Source organism: Phyllostomus hastatus, unplaced genomic scaffold, assembly GCF_019186645.2.
Source record: "Phyllostomus hastatus isolate PE091 unplaced genomic scaffold, TTU_PhHast_1.1 phas_contig_98, whole genome shotgun sequence".
Classification (NCBI taxonomy): domain Eukaryota; kingdom Metazoa; phylum Chordata; class Mammalia; order Chiroptera; family Phyllostomidae; genus Phyllostomus; species Phyllostomus hastatus.
Genome location: NW_025333999.1, coordinates 3,932,009 through 3,952,535, shown reverse-complemented (window position 1 = coordinate 3,952,535; position 20,527 = coordinate 3,932,009). Strand labels below are relative to the sequence as shown.

At 50.7% G+C, this 20,527-nt stretch overlaps 1 protein-coding gene across 2 annotated transcripts; it reads right to left on the bottom strand.

The window, feature by feature from the left end:
- Positions 1–1,082: 1,082 nt before the first annotated feature.
- MAN2B1 (mannosidase alpha class 2B member 1) lies at positions 1,083–17,533 on the bottom strand. Of its 2 annotated transcripts, none has more exons than XM_045853475.1 (24): positions 17,345–17,533; positions 16,483–16,585; positions 16,063–16,236; positions 15,505–15,698; positions 14,746–14,878; positions 14,326–14,471; positions 13,365–13,481; positions 9,002–9,087; positions 8,805–8,925; positions 8,656–8,734; positions 8,350–8,459; positions 7,910–8,017; positions 7,513–7,629; positions 6,630–6,857; positions 5,774–5,871; positions 5,574–5,691; positions 4,024–4,142; positions 3,832–3,933; positions 3,548–3,635; positions 3,290–3,370; positions 2,647–2,874; positions 2,015–2,170; positions 1,808–1,910; positions 1,083–1,305 (listed from the first exon to the last, which is right to left on the bottom strand). In XM_045853475.1, the coding sequence occupies exons 1-24, from the start codon at positions 17,474–17,476 to the stop codon at positions 1,196–1,198; spliced, it is 3,051 nt and encodes a 1,016-aa protein (XP_045709431.1). In that variant the 5' UTR covers positions 17,477–17,533; the 3' UTR covers positions 1,083–1,195. The 2 variants fall into 2 exon arrangements, with proteins under 2 accessions (XP_045709431.1, XP_045709432.1); XM_045853476.1 differs by having other exon boundaries at positions 9,002–9,084.
- Between the last annotated feature and the right edge of the window lie 2,994 nt (positions 17,534–20,527).

Sequence of the window (20,527 nt, the reverse complement as noted above, 5' to 3'; positions counted from 1 at the left end):
CACTTTTGGAAGAGGACTTGGATAAGTCTAAAGTGCTGCATGTACAATTGGCCTGAGATACCACCCCTGGGGCACACAGCCCAGCCCATCCTGATACCTGCCACTAGACAAGTACTTCTAAGCAGATTTGGTGGGCCCAATGCAAGACAGCAATAGCCCTGGCACAAATGCTGAGGACTACTCTGGCGGGCTCCTTTGCCTCCCCCTTCTGGAGGTAAACTTTAAAAAGTTTTCAGGTGGTACGCCCAACAACTGGACCCCATGCAGGATAGCAACTACACAGAGTGCCCTCCTTGGATCCCTCTGGTCCATCTCTTTAGAGGAAGATTTAGAAAAAATTTCAAAAGCACATCTGGTACCCAGGTCCCATCACTGACTTCATCCAGGGCCAGGGTATAGTCCCCAGAGGTTCCTAGCCAGCTTATCCATGCCCTCCCCCCACCTGGAAATATTTTCTGGAAGGGCATGGGATGGGGGCACCCCATCTCCTCATTAGTCAACCCTCCCCTTCCCAACTGAGCCCTGAACCTCCCCAATTAAACTCCCCTCACCAATTAAACTCCAAACCCTTGACAAGTAAACCACACCCCTCTGTGGCCTCAAAGCATCTTCAAGGGTGCTTTGAAGTCACTCCCTTCTGACTCCAAATTTCGTATCCCATCCGAAGGTCTCCTTCCAAAGCTGACCCCAGGGCACACCAAAACAAGGTCATGGCCAAGCTCTCCACCTGTCCATCCCAGGCCTGGCTTTGGGACCTACCTCTGAACCACTTCCTCCCCCCAGGACCTCCCAGAATCCTCGCTTCTGGCAGGGTCTGGGAGGCCCCAGGGTGTCTGGTTCGCTGGTGGCTTCTCAAGACAGCTGTACAATGGCCTAAGTGAATGGAGGAGAGAAGCAGAAGCAGGAGTGGGGGACAGAGTAGTGAATAAGGCAGAGTGTGGACAGTATAGAGTCTGGTGTAAGGATTCAGTCAGCCAACTGACCTCTCTGCAAGGCGTGAGGGTCATGGGTCTGCTAAAGTTTGCAGACCTTTCTGGGTGATAAATTCTATCATCCTAAAAAAAAAACACACCCACACTCAGTCACACCTTGACCCAAGGCTTATTAGTGGCATTTTAATGGCTTTCACTGGTGGTGGCAGCAGCAAGGGGAGAAGGGGGTCAGGCTGGAAAGGGGCAGCCTGCCCCCAGCAGGTCTAGCTGTCTTCTTTCCATTGCACAGAGGCCAGGAATGTGCGGATTTCCATGGGCTGCAGCGTGATGCTGGCAGGGTCCAGCCGGGAGGGAAAGCGCTTGAGTGTAGGACCTGGGGAGGTGCAGGGGAAGAGTGAGAGGTGCAGACATCCTCTGTGTCACTCCCTCACCCTGTGCTCCCTCCGCTGGGCCTGGACACGGCCATACACCTTCAAATCTGTTCCTAGGCCTCACTACCAGATTCTTCAACTGCCTCCCAGGGGCTAGATATCACTCCCAGCTCCCAAAATCCCTCCCAATGTCTGGCCGCTGCTCTCACACCCTCAAGCCCTATTGCAGGGACTGTCAAGCCAACCCCAAGGATGATGAACAACCCCACCCCACCCCTGAACTAGACACTGACAAAAACTCAAATCTTGTTCTAAAGACTGCAGGCCAACCTCAGACACCCAAGAGCCGCCACTAGTTTGCTGAACCTACTGAAGACTCTTAAACACCTAACCTGGATCTGAATACTGACCCAGACCCTGGAGCAAGACCGGGGTCCTGGCCAACACTGCCGCACCTCCCACACAGCCTCCAGCTCCCGGTCACAGGGAGGGGCAAGCACCCACCAATGCTCGGTGTCCACTGGAGCCTGGAGGCACTAGCCCGAAGCTGGTTGGCAGCCAACGTGGTCTCCTTAAGGTCGATGATGGTGAAGGTAGAGAACAGGTCCTGCGGGGCAGTGGACAGGCGGGCATGACTGGTGTGAAAGCGGGGTTTCCCCTCTCGCCTCTCTAGCTTTTCTCCTGTTTCCTTCCCACCTCTGTCCTCCTCACCCTCAAGTCCAAGGTAACTGGAGAACTCAAGTTGCCGCCCTTGTCGTCCCCTACGGCGAACTGGTGTTCCAAGCGTAGCAGCAGCATTTTACGGCCCCAACGCGCCAGTGTGAGCAGGTGTACATTGGGAGGCAGCTCCCGGCGGAGTCCAGAGAACTGCAGGAAGGGAGCCGGGAGAGACAGAGCGGGGCCAAGCAGAGTTCAGAAGGCTAGGACCCGTTGTGAAGGGAGGGGCTTAGTGGTCAAGAGAGCGGGATTTAACCTGGGCGGAACTGGGTTCTGCCAGGAAGGGGAGGGCTGAGCCAATGATGGGATGGGGCAGTGCTGGGTTGGGTGGAGACCAACCAACCCAAACTGGTGTTGCGGGACCGAAGAATGAAGCTCGGAGAGGCGGGGCTGGCCGAGGGGCAAGGCCGAGGTGAGGAAGGTGTAGGGCGGAGTGGACCAGAGCCTGGGGACCCTGTCCACGCCAGACGGACGGGCCTGAGCCGCAACAGGAAGCTAGCTAGATTATGGCCTCCCCAGGACGAGCTGGGAGCAAGCGAGCTGAGTCTCAACTAAGCCTAGAGAGCCCCCCACCCCTGCCTCAGGCTTCACTCGCTCCTCTCTTTCTGCTGGCCTGTGGCCCTCACCTGCTTGCGCTGGGCTACCTTCGGGTGGTAGGGGATGCCACCGCCCAGGGCCAGCACCACTTGCGGGGCCAGGAGCTCCTTTTCAGCCTGCAGCCGGTGCCCGACAGCAGCAGTCCGGGCCTTATCCAGCAGCACGAGGTGGCGCCCTCGCACCCACAACCCCAACCCCTTCTCCAGCAGCGGCTCCCCGACTCCACGTTCATCATCTCTCAGCAGCCTTCGGTGCACCTGCGCGCGAGAAGCCAGGAGAGGATGAGGACACCTCTGGACAATTTTGGGGCCAGAAGTTGTGGAAACTTTAAGAGAAACTGAAGATTGGGGAGAATCAAATGAAAATGAAGGTCTGATAGGAGGAACCCCAACAGAAATGCGGATCCTACCTAGCGGAGAACTAGGACCAAGGAGGTAAGGACCTAAGGAAAGCCTGGATAGAGCAGGTCAGGACCTGGAGGGGGCGCCTGGGTAGGAACTGGATAGAAAGTGTGGAGTAAACTTCTCACATAGGAACGAAGGTCTCAACTTAGGACCCCAGAGGGGTGCACCTAGCAGAGAACTGGAACAGAAATTGGCTTCAATATCCAGCAGGGGGCCAGAGTGGAACTGGTGGGAGAACTCTAGCTTAGGTGGGGCTCGGACCACTCACCATGAGCTCTACTGAGCCATCTCTCAGGCTGCTGCCCCCCTGGGAACGGTCAGTCAGCACAGTCAGCTGCACATTCCCATCCTGGAGGGGAAGGGGTGAGAGTAAGGAAGCACACTGCCAACCAGCCACAGCCCCCAGGCAGACCCCACAGGGGATGGTGGACACTGCCAAGGACTCTTGGGAGATGCAAAGAATGAGGGGTGACCCCTTACTTTGAGAAGAGTGTCCGGAAGAGATGGGGAATGGGGTGGGGGGTACCGTAATATAAATGCGGCTGTTGACTGGATAGTAGTTTCCTGCCACTGGCTCGGTCTGGTTCAGTTCCCAGGTGGGTCGATAATTTCGCCTGGGGAGGGAAGAGGTAGGATTCTGTCAGGCCCAGGCTCTGGCTCCGCTTCCCCAGCTCCGCTTTCCCAAGTCACCCACTCCTCACTCCCGCTTCATCCTCTCCCTCCCACACTCATAGAATCAGCAGATGGCCCCCCCACCCATGAGCCCCAACACACCACAAACCACCCCTCAGTGCTCCCAGTCACCCCTACCTCCTCTCTAGGATCTCCCGGCCGTTGCTGTCAGTGAAGAAGAGTCCTTTTGTCTCCAGTGGAGTGTCGAAACGACTGATGACTTCCTTCCCCCAGTTATCACTGTACTCGAAGGAATAGCAAGGCTATGAGCCTGGCTTACCCCCACTCTGCCCTGGTCCCCTTCTCTTGGTCCCAGCCTGTGCCACTCACCCTACAGGTATTGGTCCCACTGTCCACTCCAGCTCCAGGTGCCGCTGTCCTGGGTACAGACGAACCACCTGGGAACACCAGGCTGAGAAGTTCTGATGCACCTCCTGCACCAAGGCCGTCTGCAGGCACATTGGGTAGGTGTGAGCCCACACCTGAGCAGAAGTGAACCCTACAAATGTGTTCCCCTGCTGTGAACCTCACAAAGGCCTAGATCAGGGTCAACCCCAGTGATAGCATGAGAACACTGCCTACCTCCTCCACCTGCCCAGGTGTGATGCCCACACATCCCACCAGTCACTGCCACATAATTCCTGAGTGTGGAATACATGCTTGGTACCCACCACTGCCCCATCTTCCCTCCTTAGAATAGGATTCTAGCTGGACATATGGCTACCTAGAATAAAGAATGTATTGTCCAGTATTCCCTGAGGCTATCAGTAGCTGTATGACTATGGTCTGCCAATTGGAAAGTGATCAAAGTGGTATGAACATTTCTTGCCCCTTTCCTTCTCCCACTAGCTTGAATACAAACATGATGACTGAAGTTTGAGCAGCCATCTTGGGTCATGAGGCAGAAGCTGAATGTTGAGGAAGGCAGAGCAATAAAATAGAAGGGGCCTGGATCACTGTGGAACCACCCTACCTACCCTGGATGGCCCAGCCAGACTTTCTGTTCCCTGGAAAGAACCTGTCTTTAGACACAGTTAATTCGGGTAACTCTTTTACAACAGTAAAACTATATTCTAACCCCGGAATACAGACATTCACCACAATGCGAGTCATGTCAAAGGTGAATCTTATGCCCTGCCTGGTGTGGCTCAGTGGGTGGGGCATGGTCCCACAAACCAAAAGTTTGCCGGTTCGATTCCGAGTCAGGGCACATGCCTGGATTGTGGGTTTGGTCCCCAATTGGGGCATGTATGAGAGACAACCGATTAATGTTTCTCTCTCACACTGATGTTTCTCTCCCTCTTTTTCTCCCTCCCTTCCCTTCTCTCTAAAATAAATAAATAAATCTTTTTTTTTTTATGGTGAGTCTTACCATTACCTGCCCCATTCCCATCCTGAGAGGAAATGTCAAGAAGAAGCCCCAGGAAACCCCGCAAGTGTGGCACCGTTCCCAATCAGATGCTCGCACAGATAACCTCCCTAACTGAGAATCACCCAAGTGCTATCCGAGTGTGAACTCTCCAATATGCACCCCAGATGTAATCCCACCCTCGCACAGATCCTTGATGAACTCTTCAAGTAGCTCCACCTGGTTCTCCCCACTCACAAACCAAGTGGGAATACCCTACCGCAGTTTCAAAAGCTAAGTATAATACTGACACCCACAGCAGATGTGAATGCCTTTGTAGGCCATAGCATACAGAGCTGATGAATATCAGCCCTATGGAAAGGCCCTCAAGTCTTCCCCTCAGATCTTAGCCCTCTGATCTGATGGAGACATAAATCCTTCCCCCACCCCCATCCCCACCCCACACATTGTACACCACCCTCCCAGGCTCCGCACAGCCCACAATGCCCACTCATCATTCTTGGCCCCAGACCTTCACTAGGCGGGTCTGAGCCCAGTGGCTCACGAGCAGTGGTTCCTGTTGGTTGGGTCTGAAGATGTAGGCACCTGAGGCCTGGGTGCTTAGGCTGTTGCCTATACTGGCGTTGTACCTGGGGCCGGATTAGGTGAACATCAGGTAAGGAACCCCAGCTCTGTTCCCACCTCCTCCCTGGCCTGGTGGTCCTCCCTCACCAGTAGAAGGATTGGCGAACAGGCAACAGGAGGTCCTGGTCCAGGTTCTTTATCTCCACCAAGAGCCCCGTGTCAGAGTCAAACCTAGCCCAGATGTGCTGGGCATAAAAGAGGGGGACAGATGTTAATGACCATCCCTTCAGCCAAGGGCAGCTTCATCCTTCCTGAGACTCAGGAGAAAACCCTAGAGTCACCCTTCCCTCCTCTCTCACTCCTCACCCCTGCCCCTACTGGCAAATCCTAGCAGCTCCACCTTCTACCTTGTCCTCAGTCTGAACACTTCTCACCACCTCCAAGGCCTTCCAGGACTAGTGCTACTGACCCCTTCCTGGTCTCTCTGGGCTGTTCCCTCCCCATAGCCACCCAAATGCACTGTGACCCCCTAAATCCAATCTTTAGGTGGACTAGGGGTCCAGGGCTGATTGTGCAACTGACAGAAATCACAGTACCAGTGTCCATAAGACTTTTAAAGACCCATGGAAATTTATAAATGTCAATTTCTTTTAGAGCTTTTTGTGTCTGCTGCTCCCTGCCTGCCTGCTTGAATTCCTCTTCCCCCAATATCTTCCAAATGGCCACATGGCTCCCTTCCTCAAGTCTCTGGCACACCTTCACTTAATTTGCAAGCCCCTACCACCATCAGCTTTGACATATCTGTCAAATGACACCCATGAACCCACTAGGACCGCACGACAGCCTCAGTAGAGGATATTGACTCAAAGCAAGGGCACACAATGGGGCAGCTGGTGACACTAAACCATGAATGTAAGACCCACTGACCAAGAGTCAGTGCAGCTCACCATAACACCCCAAATTTGTCACCAGGGCAGGAAAGGGAATCTGTATGGGGTCTCACCTCATTTTGAATGGTCAAGACATGAGAGGGGGGCCTGATGCGAGGTGAGGACTTGATACGGGACAAGGGCTTGATGCGGGACGAGGACTTCCGGGGTCTGGGCTGGTAGATGAGAGCCTGTGGGCTCTGGCCAGGCACCTGGGTTACTGAGTAGACACTGAAGCCAAGGGCAGGCACTGAGGCTGAGAAAAGCAGCTCCTGCCTGTCTGAGCTGGGCGCCACCACCACCTCAGGTAAGGGAGAAGGGAAACTGAGTCAAGACTGTGCGTGCACCTATAGACACACACATACAGAAGGGGTCACATTCCAGGAGGGAAGGAGTTCTGGGATGGAAAGAAGAAATTTAGGTATTGGGTGGGTGGCGGTATAGAGGTGATAGAAATTCTGAGTTAAAGATTGCAGAAAAGAGAAAACAAAAAAGAAAAAGAAAAAAATGACTTCCGAGAGGATTCATCAGGTAGAAAAAAACCCACTGGAAGGCTAGAGAGACTGCAGAAGGGGAAAGAAGTGAGGGAATAAGTGGGGGAAGAGATCTTTGAGGCAAGGGAGTGAGGGAAAGACAAGATTTGGAGGGAAGGAAGAGGTTCATGGGAAGAGGCCTTCAGGAATGAGGAGGATATTCATAAAGGGGAAAATATTTCATGGGGAGATCCTAAAAACAGACAGATAGATACTCACGGGGGAAGAATGTTCTCAGGAGGTGTTATGTTAAGGGACAGAGGGGGTAGATTCAAAGGAGGGGAAAAAAAGTACTGGGCAGGAGCCACTCGTGGAGGGGCAGGTAACCACGAAGGTGCCCGTGGGTGAGGGAGAAATGCCCATAAGGAGAGGCAGTCACAGGAGGAGTGTATTCATGGGAGGAATACTTATCAAATGGGCTCACATCGCTGGGCACAACTGTGCCACTGGGGTCCTTCACAAGGAAAATGTGTTTGCTGACTGGAAGCCGCACCATCCAATCTACTTTCCGCCCCAAGGGGTTATAAATGGTCACCTGGAACTGGGGTGGGAGGATAAGAGTGGGCATGAGTTACAGCAGGCCTTCTCCAATCCTACCCACAATGAACAGCAACCACCCTGGGTGATCTAAGCCCCCATGTGGTCTCATCCCACCCCAGCTTCACTGAGCCCCCTGTAATCAGGCCCAGAGGGATCCACCAAAACAATTCAGCTGCTGGCCCCACCTCCTCTTCACCTCTCCAAGTCTCAAAGGACCTACCCACCACCACCACCACCATCCACCACCACCCCACCCAACCCCTGTCTCAGGAGTGGCTTACACTCTTTGCAGTCTGACTGAGTGGACACAAGCTGATATTGAGGCTGCGGCAGAAAACGAACTCCTCCTTGGAGCCACTGAACCGTGCCAGCGCATTACTCAGGAGAATCTGGAAAGGAGCATAAAGGCACGGGTCTGCTCTGCAAGCCCACTGCACGGTCTCCTCTCCCACCCCAGGCCCACCCCACGAGCCCTTTCTGGCCCTGCTCCTTTCAGTCTCCACTCCCCCACCCTCTCTAGCCCTTTCAGGCCTTGCGCCATTCCAGCCTCCACCCCTCTCATCCCAGGCCCCACCTCCACAACCTCTTAACAGAAATTTTAAAACTCATACACACATTTATGCATCCAGTAGGTTCATATTCTCTTAATTCACATTTTGAGTGCAAACCTGCTGCCCCATTCCTGTCTCCGCCCTTTGGCCCCAAGCCCTGCCACACACACCTCGCAGGGTCCCCAGCCCGCTGCCAGCTGGCGTGCGTAGTCATTTGCTACATGTTGCTTGGAGGTCCCACTGACTGCATCGTGGTGCTGAAGCACAGCCATTGCCTCATCTGCAGACAGATGGTGGTGAGCGAGTGGTGAGCCAAGTGGAGTTTCTGCAGGATTCTGAGCCCAGGGAGATGTGAAAGGTCATGTGCAGGGTGGGCAGGGTTTTTCAGGGCTTTCTGAAGGGACTCAAGGATGTGGCTGTGGTCTGCTGTCCAGCTTGAGCCCCACCCACAACCCCCCCATCAGCCAGACACCTACTGAGGGGCACACTGTCTCCAGAGCCATAGGGTCCCACGTTGGCCGCCGGACCTGCCAGTGCTTCCAGCTGGTTGCACACCTTGTGGGCAAGGAGTATGTTGAAGCATGGGGCCTGTCGCGTCCCCCCTTAGAGACAAGTGCCCACTTACCTGCAAGAAGTTATAGCTGAGGCGTTCGTAGCGTTTGAGGGCTGGCCGGCTAGAAAAGTAGCCAGTCCAGAACTGGTGGGGGCCATCTGCATACGGGAAGAAGTCGTCCTGTTTCACCGACCTGCAGAGGCATTAAGGGCAGGGTCACTATCCACAGGGCATGCCAACCCTCCCTAGCTCCCCAGGCTCCCAAATACCAGGTGAGATTGGCCTTGTTCAGCTCCCAGAGGTAACAGGCTGGAGTAGAGTAGAGAACATTGACACGGCTCCCGTTGGTCTGCTGCTGGGGGAAGGTGTGCACGTGTGAGCCCTTGGGGTTTGCAACTTACCGGAGCTGGGCCCACAGGTATGGAACTCATAGGCACATTTATGCATCCAGTGGGTTCATATTCTCTTAATTCACATTTTGAGTGCAAACCAATAACCAATGTGAAAATGCATTTTGGCCAAACCTAAATATTACCAGCCTGCAAAGAATTTCAGTGATATAAGAGTAGATCTGAAATTTTACTCAACTTTTTAAATAATTTCAATTTTACTATTAAAAACTTTTGTGAAAAAACTAAGTACAACATATAGAGCAGGAATAAGCATTTCTCAGCACTATCAGGTTACTGCCAAATAACACAACTGTTATACTAAATAAAGACTCACTTTCAACTCAAGGAAGCAGAGGAACAAGAAGGTAACTTCTTCCATGAGAAAAGGGTGTTTGTACCAGTGCCTGGTACACAGTAGGTGCTCATTCACACACCTAAGTAAGTGAATGAAGGGAAGTGCATGGGACCACATGCCTTTATGTGCACACACATCTACACTTCCGAGCACCCAGTCATATACACAGTTACACACACAGACCCATAGATGCATTGTATTCACTCTACAATCACTGTATTCTTCAACATGCTCGGATCACTGATGTAATCTAGAACCAGAGGCCAACCCTGCTGTCATGGAACTCACAGGCAAGTGCAGAAGAGAGACTGAACAGATAGTCAGTTGGTTACAATCAGCCTGGATGTGACAGATATTTGTGAAAACTGGTATGAGTACAGAGGAAGAGCAAGAGCTCCACCGGCGGGGTTCCTGGAGGAGGAGACATTGCAGCTGGTATCTCAAAGGAGAAGCAGAATGTTTTCAGCCCCAAAGAGTAATATTAATAGACTCCCAGCCAAAATGGAGACATAGGCAGATACACTTTGCCTCCTCATACAACCAAAGAAGGACAACAACAAATTTAAAAACAAAAAAACAACCAGAACTGACACAAAATCAAACTGTATAGAAGTCCAACAACCAAGGGGTTAAAGAAGAAACATTCTTCCAGACTAGTGAAAGGGGTGGAGATGGGCAGCCAGAGCAGAGAGGATGAGTGGCAAGATGGTGGCTGGTGGTCCCACATTTGCATAAGGATAAACCAAGAGAAACAAATGGGGAATGAGACAGACTGCGCAACCCAGGGTTCCAGCACAGGAAAAGTAAACCTCAAAACCTCTGGCTATAAAAACCTGTGGGGATCACAGCAGCGGGAGAAACTCCCAGCCTCACAGGAGAGTTCATCAGAGAGTCCTAGAATGTACACAAAACCACCCACCCAGGAATGATCACCAGAAGGGCCCAATTTGCTTGTGGGTAGCAGAGAAAGTGACTAAAAGCTGGCCAAGAGGGAGCAAGCGCATTGTTCCCTCTCTGACCCCTCCCCCACATATAGCACCACAACATAGCATAACCTGAGTTATGCCACCCTGGCCAATACCTAAGCCTCCTCCCCTTACAATGTAATAGCTGCTCTGAGATTAAGAAATATGCCCCAAGCCCTGGCTGGCATAGCTCAGTGGATTGAGCGCAGGCTGTGAACCAAAGTGTTGCAGGTTCAATTCTCAGTCAGGGTACATGCCTGGGTTGCAGGCCATGACCCCCAGCAATCACACATTGATGTTTCTCTCTCTCTCTCTCTCTCTCTCTCTCTTTCTCCCTCCCTTCCCTCTCTAAAAATAAATAAATAAAATCTTAAAAAAAAAAAGAAAAAGAAATATGCCCCAAATGAAAGAACAGATCAAAACTCCAGAAATAAAATAAAAATATACAGGGAACCAAAAGTGAAGGGAAGGAAACCAGGACTCAAATCAACAATCTGCAGCAAAGGGAAGAATAAACATTCAACCAGAACAGAATGAAGAAATAAAAATTAAAAAAAAAATAGCCCTGGCTGGTGTAGCACAGTGGATTGACTACCAGCCTGCAAACCAAAGAGTCACCAGTTCAATTCCCAGTCAGGGCACATGCCTAGGCTATGGACCAGGTCCCCAGTGGGGGATGCACAAGAGGCAACCACACATTGATGTTTCTCCCTCTTTTTCTCTTTCCCTTCCCCTGTCTCTAAAAATAAATAAATAAAATATTTTTAAAAAACAAAACAAAAAAATGAGGAGAGGCATAGGAACCTCCAGGACAACTCTAAAAGTTCCAATATCCAAAGCATAGGGGTGCCAGAAAAAAAGAGGAACAGCAAGAAATTAAAAACTTATTTTAAAAAATAATGAAGGAGAACTTTCCCAATCTGGTGAAGGGAATAGACATGCAAGTCCAGGAAGCTCAGAGAATCCCAAAGAAGTTGAACCCAAAGAGAAACACAAGACACATCATACTTATATTACCCAAAATTAAAGATAAGAAGATAGTCTTAAAAGCAGCAAATGAAAAGAAGAGAGTTACCTACAAAGGAGTTCCCATAAGACTATCAGCTGATTTCTCAAAAGAAACCTTGCAGGCTTAAGAAGGGGCTGGAAAGAAGTAATCAAAGTCATGAAAAGCAAGGACCTACATCCAAGACTATTCTATCCAGCAAAGCTATCATTTAGAATGGAAGAGCAGATAAAGTGCTTCCCAGATAAGGTAAAGTTAAAGGAGTTCATTATCCCCAAGCCCTTATTATATGAAATGTTAAAGGGACTTATCTAAGAAATAGAAGATCAAAAATATGAACAGTAAAATAACAACAAACTCACAACTATCAATAACTGAACCTAAAAACAAAAACAAAAACAAACTAAGCAAACAACTAGAACAGGAACAGAATCATAGATATGGAGATCACATGGAGGGTTATCAGTGGGGAGGGGGAGAGGGGAGAATCAGGGAAAAGGTACAGGGAATAAGAAGCATAAATGGTAGGTACAAAATAGACAGGAGGAGTTTAAGACTAGTATGGCAAATGGAGAAGCCAAAGAACTTATATATGTATGACCCATGGACATGAACTAAGGGATGGGGGGTGGGAGGAATGCTGGTGAGACAGGGGGTGCAGGAACGAGTGGTTTAAAGGGGAGAGAAAAATGGGACAACTGTAATAGCATAATTAATAAAATATTCCTTAAATAATAATAATAACCAAAAACCATAATACTTATTATTTACCTAGCTCTGTTCTAACAGATCTGTGTAAATGAAATCATTAAACTCTCATCCAGAGCCCTATCAGGTGAGAACAACCATTATGCCCATTTTCTGAATAAGAATACTGAGGCACTGAGTGCTAAACATTTCTCAAGGTCACAGAGCCAGCAAGTGGCAGAGCCAGGATTTGAACTGAGAGATTCCCATTTCCATAGAATGGAGTGGGCAAAGGAGACATCAGTGGCAAGAACAAAACTAAGAAGGTGTGACATCCTGGCAGCCTAGGAACATGGTACTTTCAGGAGGAAGTGATCAGGGTGTTCAGGCCCCTCAGAGGCATGGGAGGACTGAGAAATGTCTGCTGGAGGCCCTTGGTGATGTTACTGAGAGCTGTTTTGGTGAAACAGCAATGCAGGGAGTGAGTGGAAGGTGAGGACATGGAGACTGTGCTGGTAGACAACTCTGAGGACGGAAGCGATGAGAAGGGACACCTTAAATGGAAGAGGGGCAACAAGGCTCTGTGCTGATGGAAGAGTGACTGCCTGCCCACACAGCCACAGTCCACTTCAAGGGCCACACCAACACATTCACGCTAGGCACAATTATGGTCACCCAAAAATGTCCATGTCCTAATACCAGCAACATGCAACATGGCAAACAGAAATTAGGTTTGCAATAGGAATTAAAGCTCCTAATCGGATGATCTTAAAAAAGAGATCATCCTGGATTATCTGGGTGACCCTAATGTAATCACAAAGATCTTTAAAAATAGAAGAGGGAAGGGGGAAAAGTGAGGGTGAGAGAAAGAGATGTGATGACGAAGCAGGATCAGACTTTGAAGATAGAGGAAGGGCGCCATGAGCCAAGCAGTATGGGTTCATCCTGCCTCTGGAGGATGAACGAGGCAAGGAACCTTTCCCCTAGAGCTTCCAGGAGGAATGCAGCACTGCTGGACCTTGATTGTAGCACAGTGAGACCTGTGTCAGACTTCTGACCTAAAGAACTATAAGATAATGTATTTCTGTTGTTTTGAGCCACTAAATGTATGGTGTTTATTTAATTATAGGAGCAAAAGAAAACTAAGAGAGCACCCATAGCTACTCATCTGACCAAAGGCCCAGGGATACAAGCACGCATGTGCACACAGAGTGGGGGCACACTCACCTGGGCATTGACCAACCGAATAAGTTTATCGAGGTTCTTGAACCATATATTGGCATTCTCATATTGGAAGTCTGAACCCATGGTCATCACAGTGTGGCTGGTGCGGTAGAGCTGGCCCTGCAGACAAAATGGGGGTGTCCTCAGGCCAGAGTGTCCTGGCCACCCCTGCATCTTCATATACATGAGGTCAAGTGTGGGAGCACAGTGGCATGGTGACAGAGGTGTGTGGAAATGTGTGACATGGGACCATAAGGACATGAGTAAAAATAGCCACAAGTTGCCCTGGCTGGGTAGCTCAGTTGATTAGAGTATCACTCCAATAAACCAAAGTTGCAGGTTTGATCCTCAGTCAGGACATATATGGATCAACAATGAAGGCATAAATAAGTGTAACAAAAAATTGATGTTTCTCTCTCTCTCCCTTTCTCTCTATTTAAAATTAATTTTTAAAAATAGCCACAAGTGCCCTGGCTGGTGTGGCTCAGCAGATTGAACACTGGCCTACAAACCAAAAAGTCACTGGTTCGATTCCCAGCCAGGGCACATGCCTGGTTTGTGGCCCAGGTCCTCAGTGGGGGGCATGCAAGAGGCAACCAATCGATGTTTCTCTCAAGCACCGATGTTTCTCTCCCTCCCTTCCCCTCTCTAGAAATAAATAAGTAAAATGTTTTAAAAAACAGCCACAAGTTATTGAGTCATTCTCTTGGGCCTGCCACAGAGGAGAGCACTGAAGCACTGTGCCACACTATCTCATGGCCATAGTGAGTGCATGCAGTGGTGAAGGGCCCACACACTTCTAATCAGGAACATGCAAATCCAGAGGTAGGGCATGGTGAGGGTGAATGGAATATTATCTTCCTCTGAGGATATGAGGAAGTATGTCAGGGAATCAGTTCCCAAGCTGTGGGAAGGGTCTAATGCATTATATACCTAGTCTTCCAGGTCTGGGCACTGGGGTTACCTGGGCTGTAGCTAAATCTAGGAAGTAATCGACCAGTTGTTTGGCATTGTACTCTGGGCTGCGGGGATCCTCCACGATGGGCTTGTCAGCACACAGGACGTCCCAGCAAAGATGGTCCGGTGGGTTGTATATGTTGGGGAGCACACCTGTGGGCCACACCAGGCTCAGGGTGGTCCAGAGCTCTAGACCTGTCCTGGGGTCAGCTTGCCATGCCCCACCCAAGTCGGACTTCAGAATTCTCGGGGGCCCAGTGCAAAGTGCAAACGCTGGGCCCTTAGTCATAAATTATTAAAAGTTTCAAGATGATGACAGCAGAGTGTAAAACCAAGCCCAGGGCTCTTCTGAGCATGGGGCCCTCAGTGACTGCACAGGTCACATGCCTTTGGGGCTGGACCTGCCCCCACTTATCTATCCCCTTACTGATGAAGAGGTCAGCAGCTGGGGGTTTCAGGCTGGCACTGGCCCGCCACACCTGCTCCATCTCTAGATTCTTCTTCCGCACCCACTTATCTTGATAATCCAGGCGCCCGAAGAAGAAGCCGTCAAAACCCATCTGGAAGTGGGGAAGAATGAAGAGTGGGAAAAAGGGTGGGACGACTAAGCACCCAGCCCTCTCACCACCACCTGCCAGCCACCTCAGCATGGGAGGTGTGGGTCAGAGCACAGAGAAAAGGCAGGTCTGAAACCAGGGAGGCCTCTGGTGCATTTGGAAACTTAGGGAAGGGTTAAAATCCACCCTAGGAAAGCTGAAAGTGGATGGGTCCAATGCTAGAACCCACCTCCACCTTCCAGAAAGGGAGCCTGAATCAAGGAGACCTTCTCCTTTCTGCAGGCTGAGCATTAAGGGGTCATGGCAGTAGTCAAGAAGCCTCTTGCAAAGCAGGGCAAACCTCTACCCACCACCTGGCTTGGGGAGGAGCTAGGACTCTAGCAAATGGGGCAGCATCAGGATAGGAGGAGTTGCCAGCTGCAGGGGCTGGTCACCCTGGGCTATGGCAGAGAGGGGCCAAGGCCAGAGCAGAAAAGGAGTAGGTCACCAAGGGCAGGGTCTCAAGAGGTCAGAGAGACAGGGAACAGAGTCTGGTCTGTGTGAGCTTGCAGGGAAGGGCTGGGCTTGAGGGGCTGTGCAAGGAGTCAAAGTGAGTGAAGGGGTGGGTGCAAGGGAAGTGAGGAAAGCACCTGCGCGAACAGTGAGGCCTGCTCCCGAGAATGGCCGAAGGGGTCGATGTGCCAGGCCACACGGGGGCGCCCGTCATTGCCAAAGGTGTCCTCCAGGAAGCGCAACCCTAGTGTCATCTGGTCTATGATGGCTCCATAGTGGGTGGCCGCCTCATCATTCATCACCCAGCCACCATTGGCAAACTCAAGGCGCCCTGTGCCAGAGGGGTAAAATCTGGGTAGGTTGTCAGGGTCAGGAGTGGGGCTGAGGCTGGCAATGCATGGCATGAGAAGATCTGCCTGCATACCCAGGCCTGAAAGGAGAAGAGGGGTCTCTCCCAGGCCAGTGTACCCAGATATAGAGCAGAGGGCCCCCTGCATGCCAGGCTTCCCAAAGGATCCACTGGAGGTGAAGCCTTGTAGGATGCATACGAGTTCTACAAATAAAGGGAAATTCCAGGCAGGCAGAGTCACATGCACATTCAGTCTACACATAGCATGATAAAATCTCAGAAGCCACAGTAGCAGAAACAGTAGTTAGGCTGGGCTTCCTCTTTTCACTTCCTTGGGGAAGCTTACCCTGGCGCACCAGGTCCCGCACAACATCCTGTGTTGCATTTGTCTGTTGATGCCACCAACGGGAGAAGAAGGCCATCTCCGCATAGACAAAGCGGCGAGTGGGCTCCTCCAGCAAGGAAGAGATGACAGAGTCTAGGATGTACTGTACGCCCCCATGTTGGATGCTATTATAAACTGTGGACACAGAGGTCAGGCAATCAAGGATCAGCTAGCCACAGGGAACATTCCTAGACAGCCCTGTTCTTGTGCAGGGCCAGACCTCTCACTGACACCAAGCACGCACTCAGACCACGCTGTCATATCAACAGCCATTCACTAGCTGGGCATAGCCCCCACCCTAATATCCAGGACCCAGAAAGAATTTGAAGGGCTCAGAGGAGTCATGGGAGTCCCAGGCATCAGTCCCCACCCTCTACTCACTGCCATAAAAGTACTGGTCCACTGTCTTGAGCCAGCCCACGTCATCATGTGTGTGGGCCACCAGGTGAACGTTGAGCATGTCCGGCTGCACCGTGGGGCATGTCTGCACAGACACCCCAAATGCACACTCACACACCCTGTCCCTTATCCCAAGGTTAAGAGGCAGGCTGAGGTGGGAGTGGGGATGGAGGGCATAAGGTAACTGGATCTAGAGGTGAGTGACTCAGAGAGGTCAGGCCAGGCCCTTCCAGGGAGGAAGCACACATAGTTGTGCACACAGACACAACTCCCTAGTGGCACAATTCCTCAAGGCTGCTCTCATTCACACCCTGGGAAAATAATAATAATAGTAGTAACTAATGTTTATTAAGTATTTTTAAGCACCAAGTAGCCACCTTGCAAGATGGGGACAGTATTATCTCCAGTTTTCAGATGAGAACACTGAGATCAGAGAAGTGTAGTGACTGGCCCACACAGCCAGGAAGTGGAGGAGCCAGGCTCGAACTCCAGGCCAGCTGACTCCAGAGTTTCAGTTCTCAACCAGCACCATCTCTCCCCTGCCCCCGCCACGCCCCCCGCCCCCCACACACACACACATATACGCGCCCAATCACACAGTTCAGTGCATGCAAAGTCCAGGCAAGCCGAGCCGGAGAAGCAAGGAGGCAGGTACAGGCAGCCCCATTCTCACAGAGACGCACAGAGCCAGACCTCTCACTCACACCAAGCACGCACTCAGATCACGCTGTCATATCAGCAACCATTCACTAAGCACCCACAGAACAGACCCACCCACCCCTCCGGACCCTACTCAGGGCTTCTCTCTGACTTGTGGACATTTCCGCTCGCGGGTCCCGCTCACCTCGTATCCCGCGGCCCGAGCGCTAGGCGCAGCTAAGAACAAAAATAGTAAAGAAAGAGGGGGCATCGGTGGCCCCACTGCACCCCGGCCGCCGCCAGCGCGGACTCTAGAAGGCCGCGCCTCGACTCCCATTGCCCCGCCACCACCTCAGCCGCAGTCACTACTGACCCAGGGGCTTCTCCGCCAGACTACGGCTGCGTAAAGGGCCCGCCTCCAGAACCCGGCCTGGCCAATGGGCGCTTGTAGGGGCGGGGTTAGGACGCAGCTCCGCTCGGGGTGGGACTGAGGCCTTAGCTCTGGGTGCTCATTGGGGCACCGGACATGTTCCCCCTTCGGGCTGCTGGTTTGACCACAGGAGCCTTTAGCGTAATGCCGCCTACGTGTGGACTTGTAGTGCCCCTTTGTCCCCGTAAGCGGAGAGGGCTCAGATTTTCCTACTGGTGCCGGGTTGGCCTAGAAGGTAGAATGAGTGCATGATCCTAAGGTGTTCCATTAACCTTCAAGGCTAGGGTCCTGGAAGCCCTGGCTGGCGTAGCTCAGTGGATTGAGCGCGGGCTGGGAAGTGTCCCAGGTTCGATTCCCAGCCAGGGTACATTCCTGGGTTGCAGGCCATAACCCCCCAGCAACCGCACATTGATGTGTGTGTGTGTGTGTGTCTCTCTCTATCTCCCTCCCTTCCCTCTCTAAAAAATAAATAAAAGGCTAGGGTCCTGGAGAGACCTCACACAGCTAGGAGCTGGGGTTAACGGGGGTTCTGTCCAATGAAATGGGGATTGAGACGTTGGGTAAAGGAACCCTTGGAGTGCTGGGGGTGGGAGGCATCCAGCCTGATTGCGAGAATTCGTGTTTGTACACGCAGACCCAGGAAAAACCCAAAAACTGAAAATCTAACTCCTAATAGGAGGGCAGGAAAAGACCAAAGAAAGAAAAAAGGCCCCTCGGCCCCTCCAAGGTAGTCATTGGTGGAGATTAAGGATAACTTACATAGGAGGCATGTCTTGGGTGTCAGCAAGAGGATTCCTGCGCTGCTTAGCAGGTGCCAAATAGTTACATAGCTTAAATGGGGGGAACGTCATGGATAATACTACATGAATGCTACCAGGTATGGAAATTACTTCATGGGCTTGAACAGTTCAGGACAACAACCTGTTTCTGAAACCAGCACGTAGCAGGAGGCAAGAAGGGAAGGGTATGATTTAGGGTATGATTTATGTTAGAATGAACATCAAGTATGATCAGTCTTTAAGGGAGGTTTGCAGTAATCAGTTTCTGCATTCTGGCCCAGGTCCAGCAGAGGTCACATCACGGAACAGTCTCTCCTCCACACTCTACCTCTTATGACCGGCTCTTAGAGTTTCACATGACCTCCTCTTCCCTGAGGCACCCTGAGTGGTCAGTGAGGGGCTTCAGTAGCAGGGAGGTAGCTCTCTTAGTTGCCAACTGACCTCACTGGAAACGCAGTCTGCACCAACAGTACAGATACATACAAGAGACAAATTAAAAGAAACAGTCCAAATATCACTAACAACTTTTTCCACCATGCTTCCCCCCACTCCCCAGGATCCAAACCAGTGAGTTAATAAGTCAGTCACCTAAGTGTGGGGCTGGGTCATGCAAGGCATTTACTTGAGTTTTCATATGTGCTAACAAAGAAGAAATATTAATAGATTCATCTGGTATAAGAACACAACATTCAGTTTGGATGATCGCATAGCCCCCATCCCATACATACACACACACACACACACACACACACACCTGTAAATGGATGCTACAGGAACAGCAGGAAGTCTAAGGTCAGAAAGACAGGTATCTAGTAGGGACCTGAATCGGGAGATCTATGAGAATTACATGTCTAGTCTGATCTTTAGGTGTTAATGTAGCTGCAGTGTTGGGAACTGGCCAGGTTGTGTAAACCACAATTGTTGGTCAGGAAGAAGTGGTGCTCTCTGGTACTAAGGAGGTGAATAAAAAGGAGGGTATATTAGATCAGGACCCCTACCTTCTCCCCTCTTTCAAGGTGCATGTACCAATCCACATAGAGCCTGTCTCCATGGGCTTTGACTTACATCAGGATAACAGGTCCTACAGGAAAATGAGTAGTTCCTCCCCTACCAGAGACACGAAGTACCTGAACCATCCCAGCATAACATCCCATCACAGATTCTAGTAAATGGTCTGTGCTCCAGGGACATCAGAGCCTGGTGTCCTCAGGGTCTTGGTCCACTGGTCCATGGCAAGTGCCAGGACTTTTCTGTCTCCTTTGTTTGTCACACTTTTACCATACTGGGTGCCTCATTTGAGTTCCCAGCCTGGCATCTGGAGCAATAAGCCCCACAAGTTGGTCATTTCAGTGTATTAACACTTGGGAAAACACCTTTGTATACCTGGTCACAGTAGGTTTTCCAGTTAGTAATTTTATCTGTTTAGGACACCATTTTTCCATTCCACCAACCCAGCTGCCTGTGGTTTATAGGGGAGATAGAACCTGCATTCAATAACTAACTGTATTGACCAGGTGTATTTAAAAGGCAGCCCAGCCCTGCCTCCTTAGCTATGTGCTATCCTATTAAGGCACTATCACCTTTTCACATCTTTTGGTGTACTATCTGCAGTGTCCACCGATGGTTCAGTTGATAAAAGTGTATTTTTTCAATGTTACTTATTTATTTTTAGACAGAGGGGAAAAGTAGGAGAAAGAGAGGGAGAGAAACATCAATGTGTGGTTGCCACTCATACGCCCCCTACCAGGGACCTGGCCCACAACCCAGGCATGTGCCCTGACTGGGAATTGAACCAGCAACCCTTTGGTTCGCAGGCTAGCGTTCAATCCACTGAGCCACACCAGCCAGGTCTAAAGTGTATATTTTTACCAAGGCATTTGATGCCTACCATGCATCAAACCCACAACCCAGGGATGTACCCTGACCTAGAATCAAACTGGCAACCCTTTGTTTTGCAGAGTGACACCCAACCAAGTCACACCGGTAAGGGCTATTAGTTCTTAACAATTATATTTAGGTTTGCCCACAAAAACTTCATGAGACTCTAGACAAAATCAGCCCATATTCTTTTTTTTAAATTCAGCCCATATTGTTATTAGTTTTGCTGACAAATTTATAAGCCTAGATAAAATAAAGGCATCAAATTTAACTGTGATAACTCTAAAGAGATGTCTGTTTT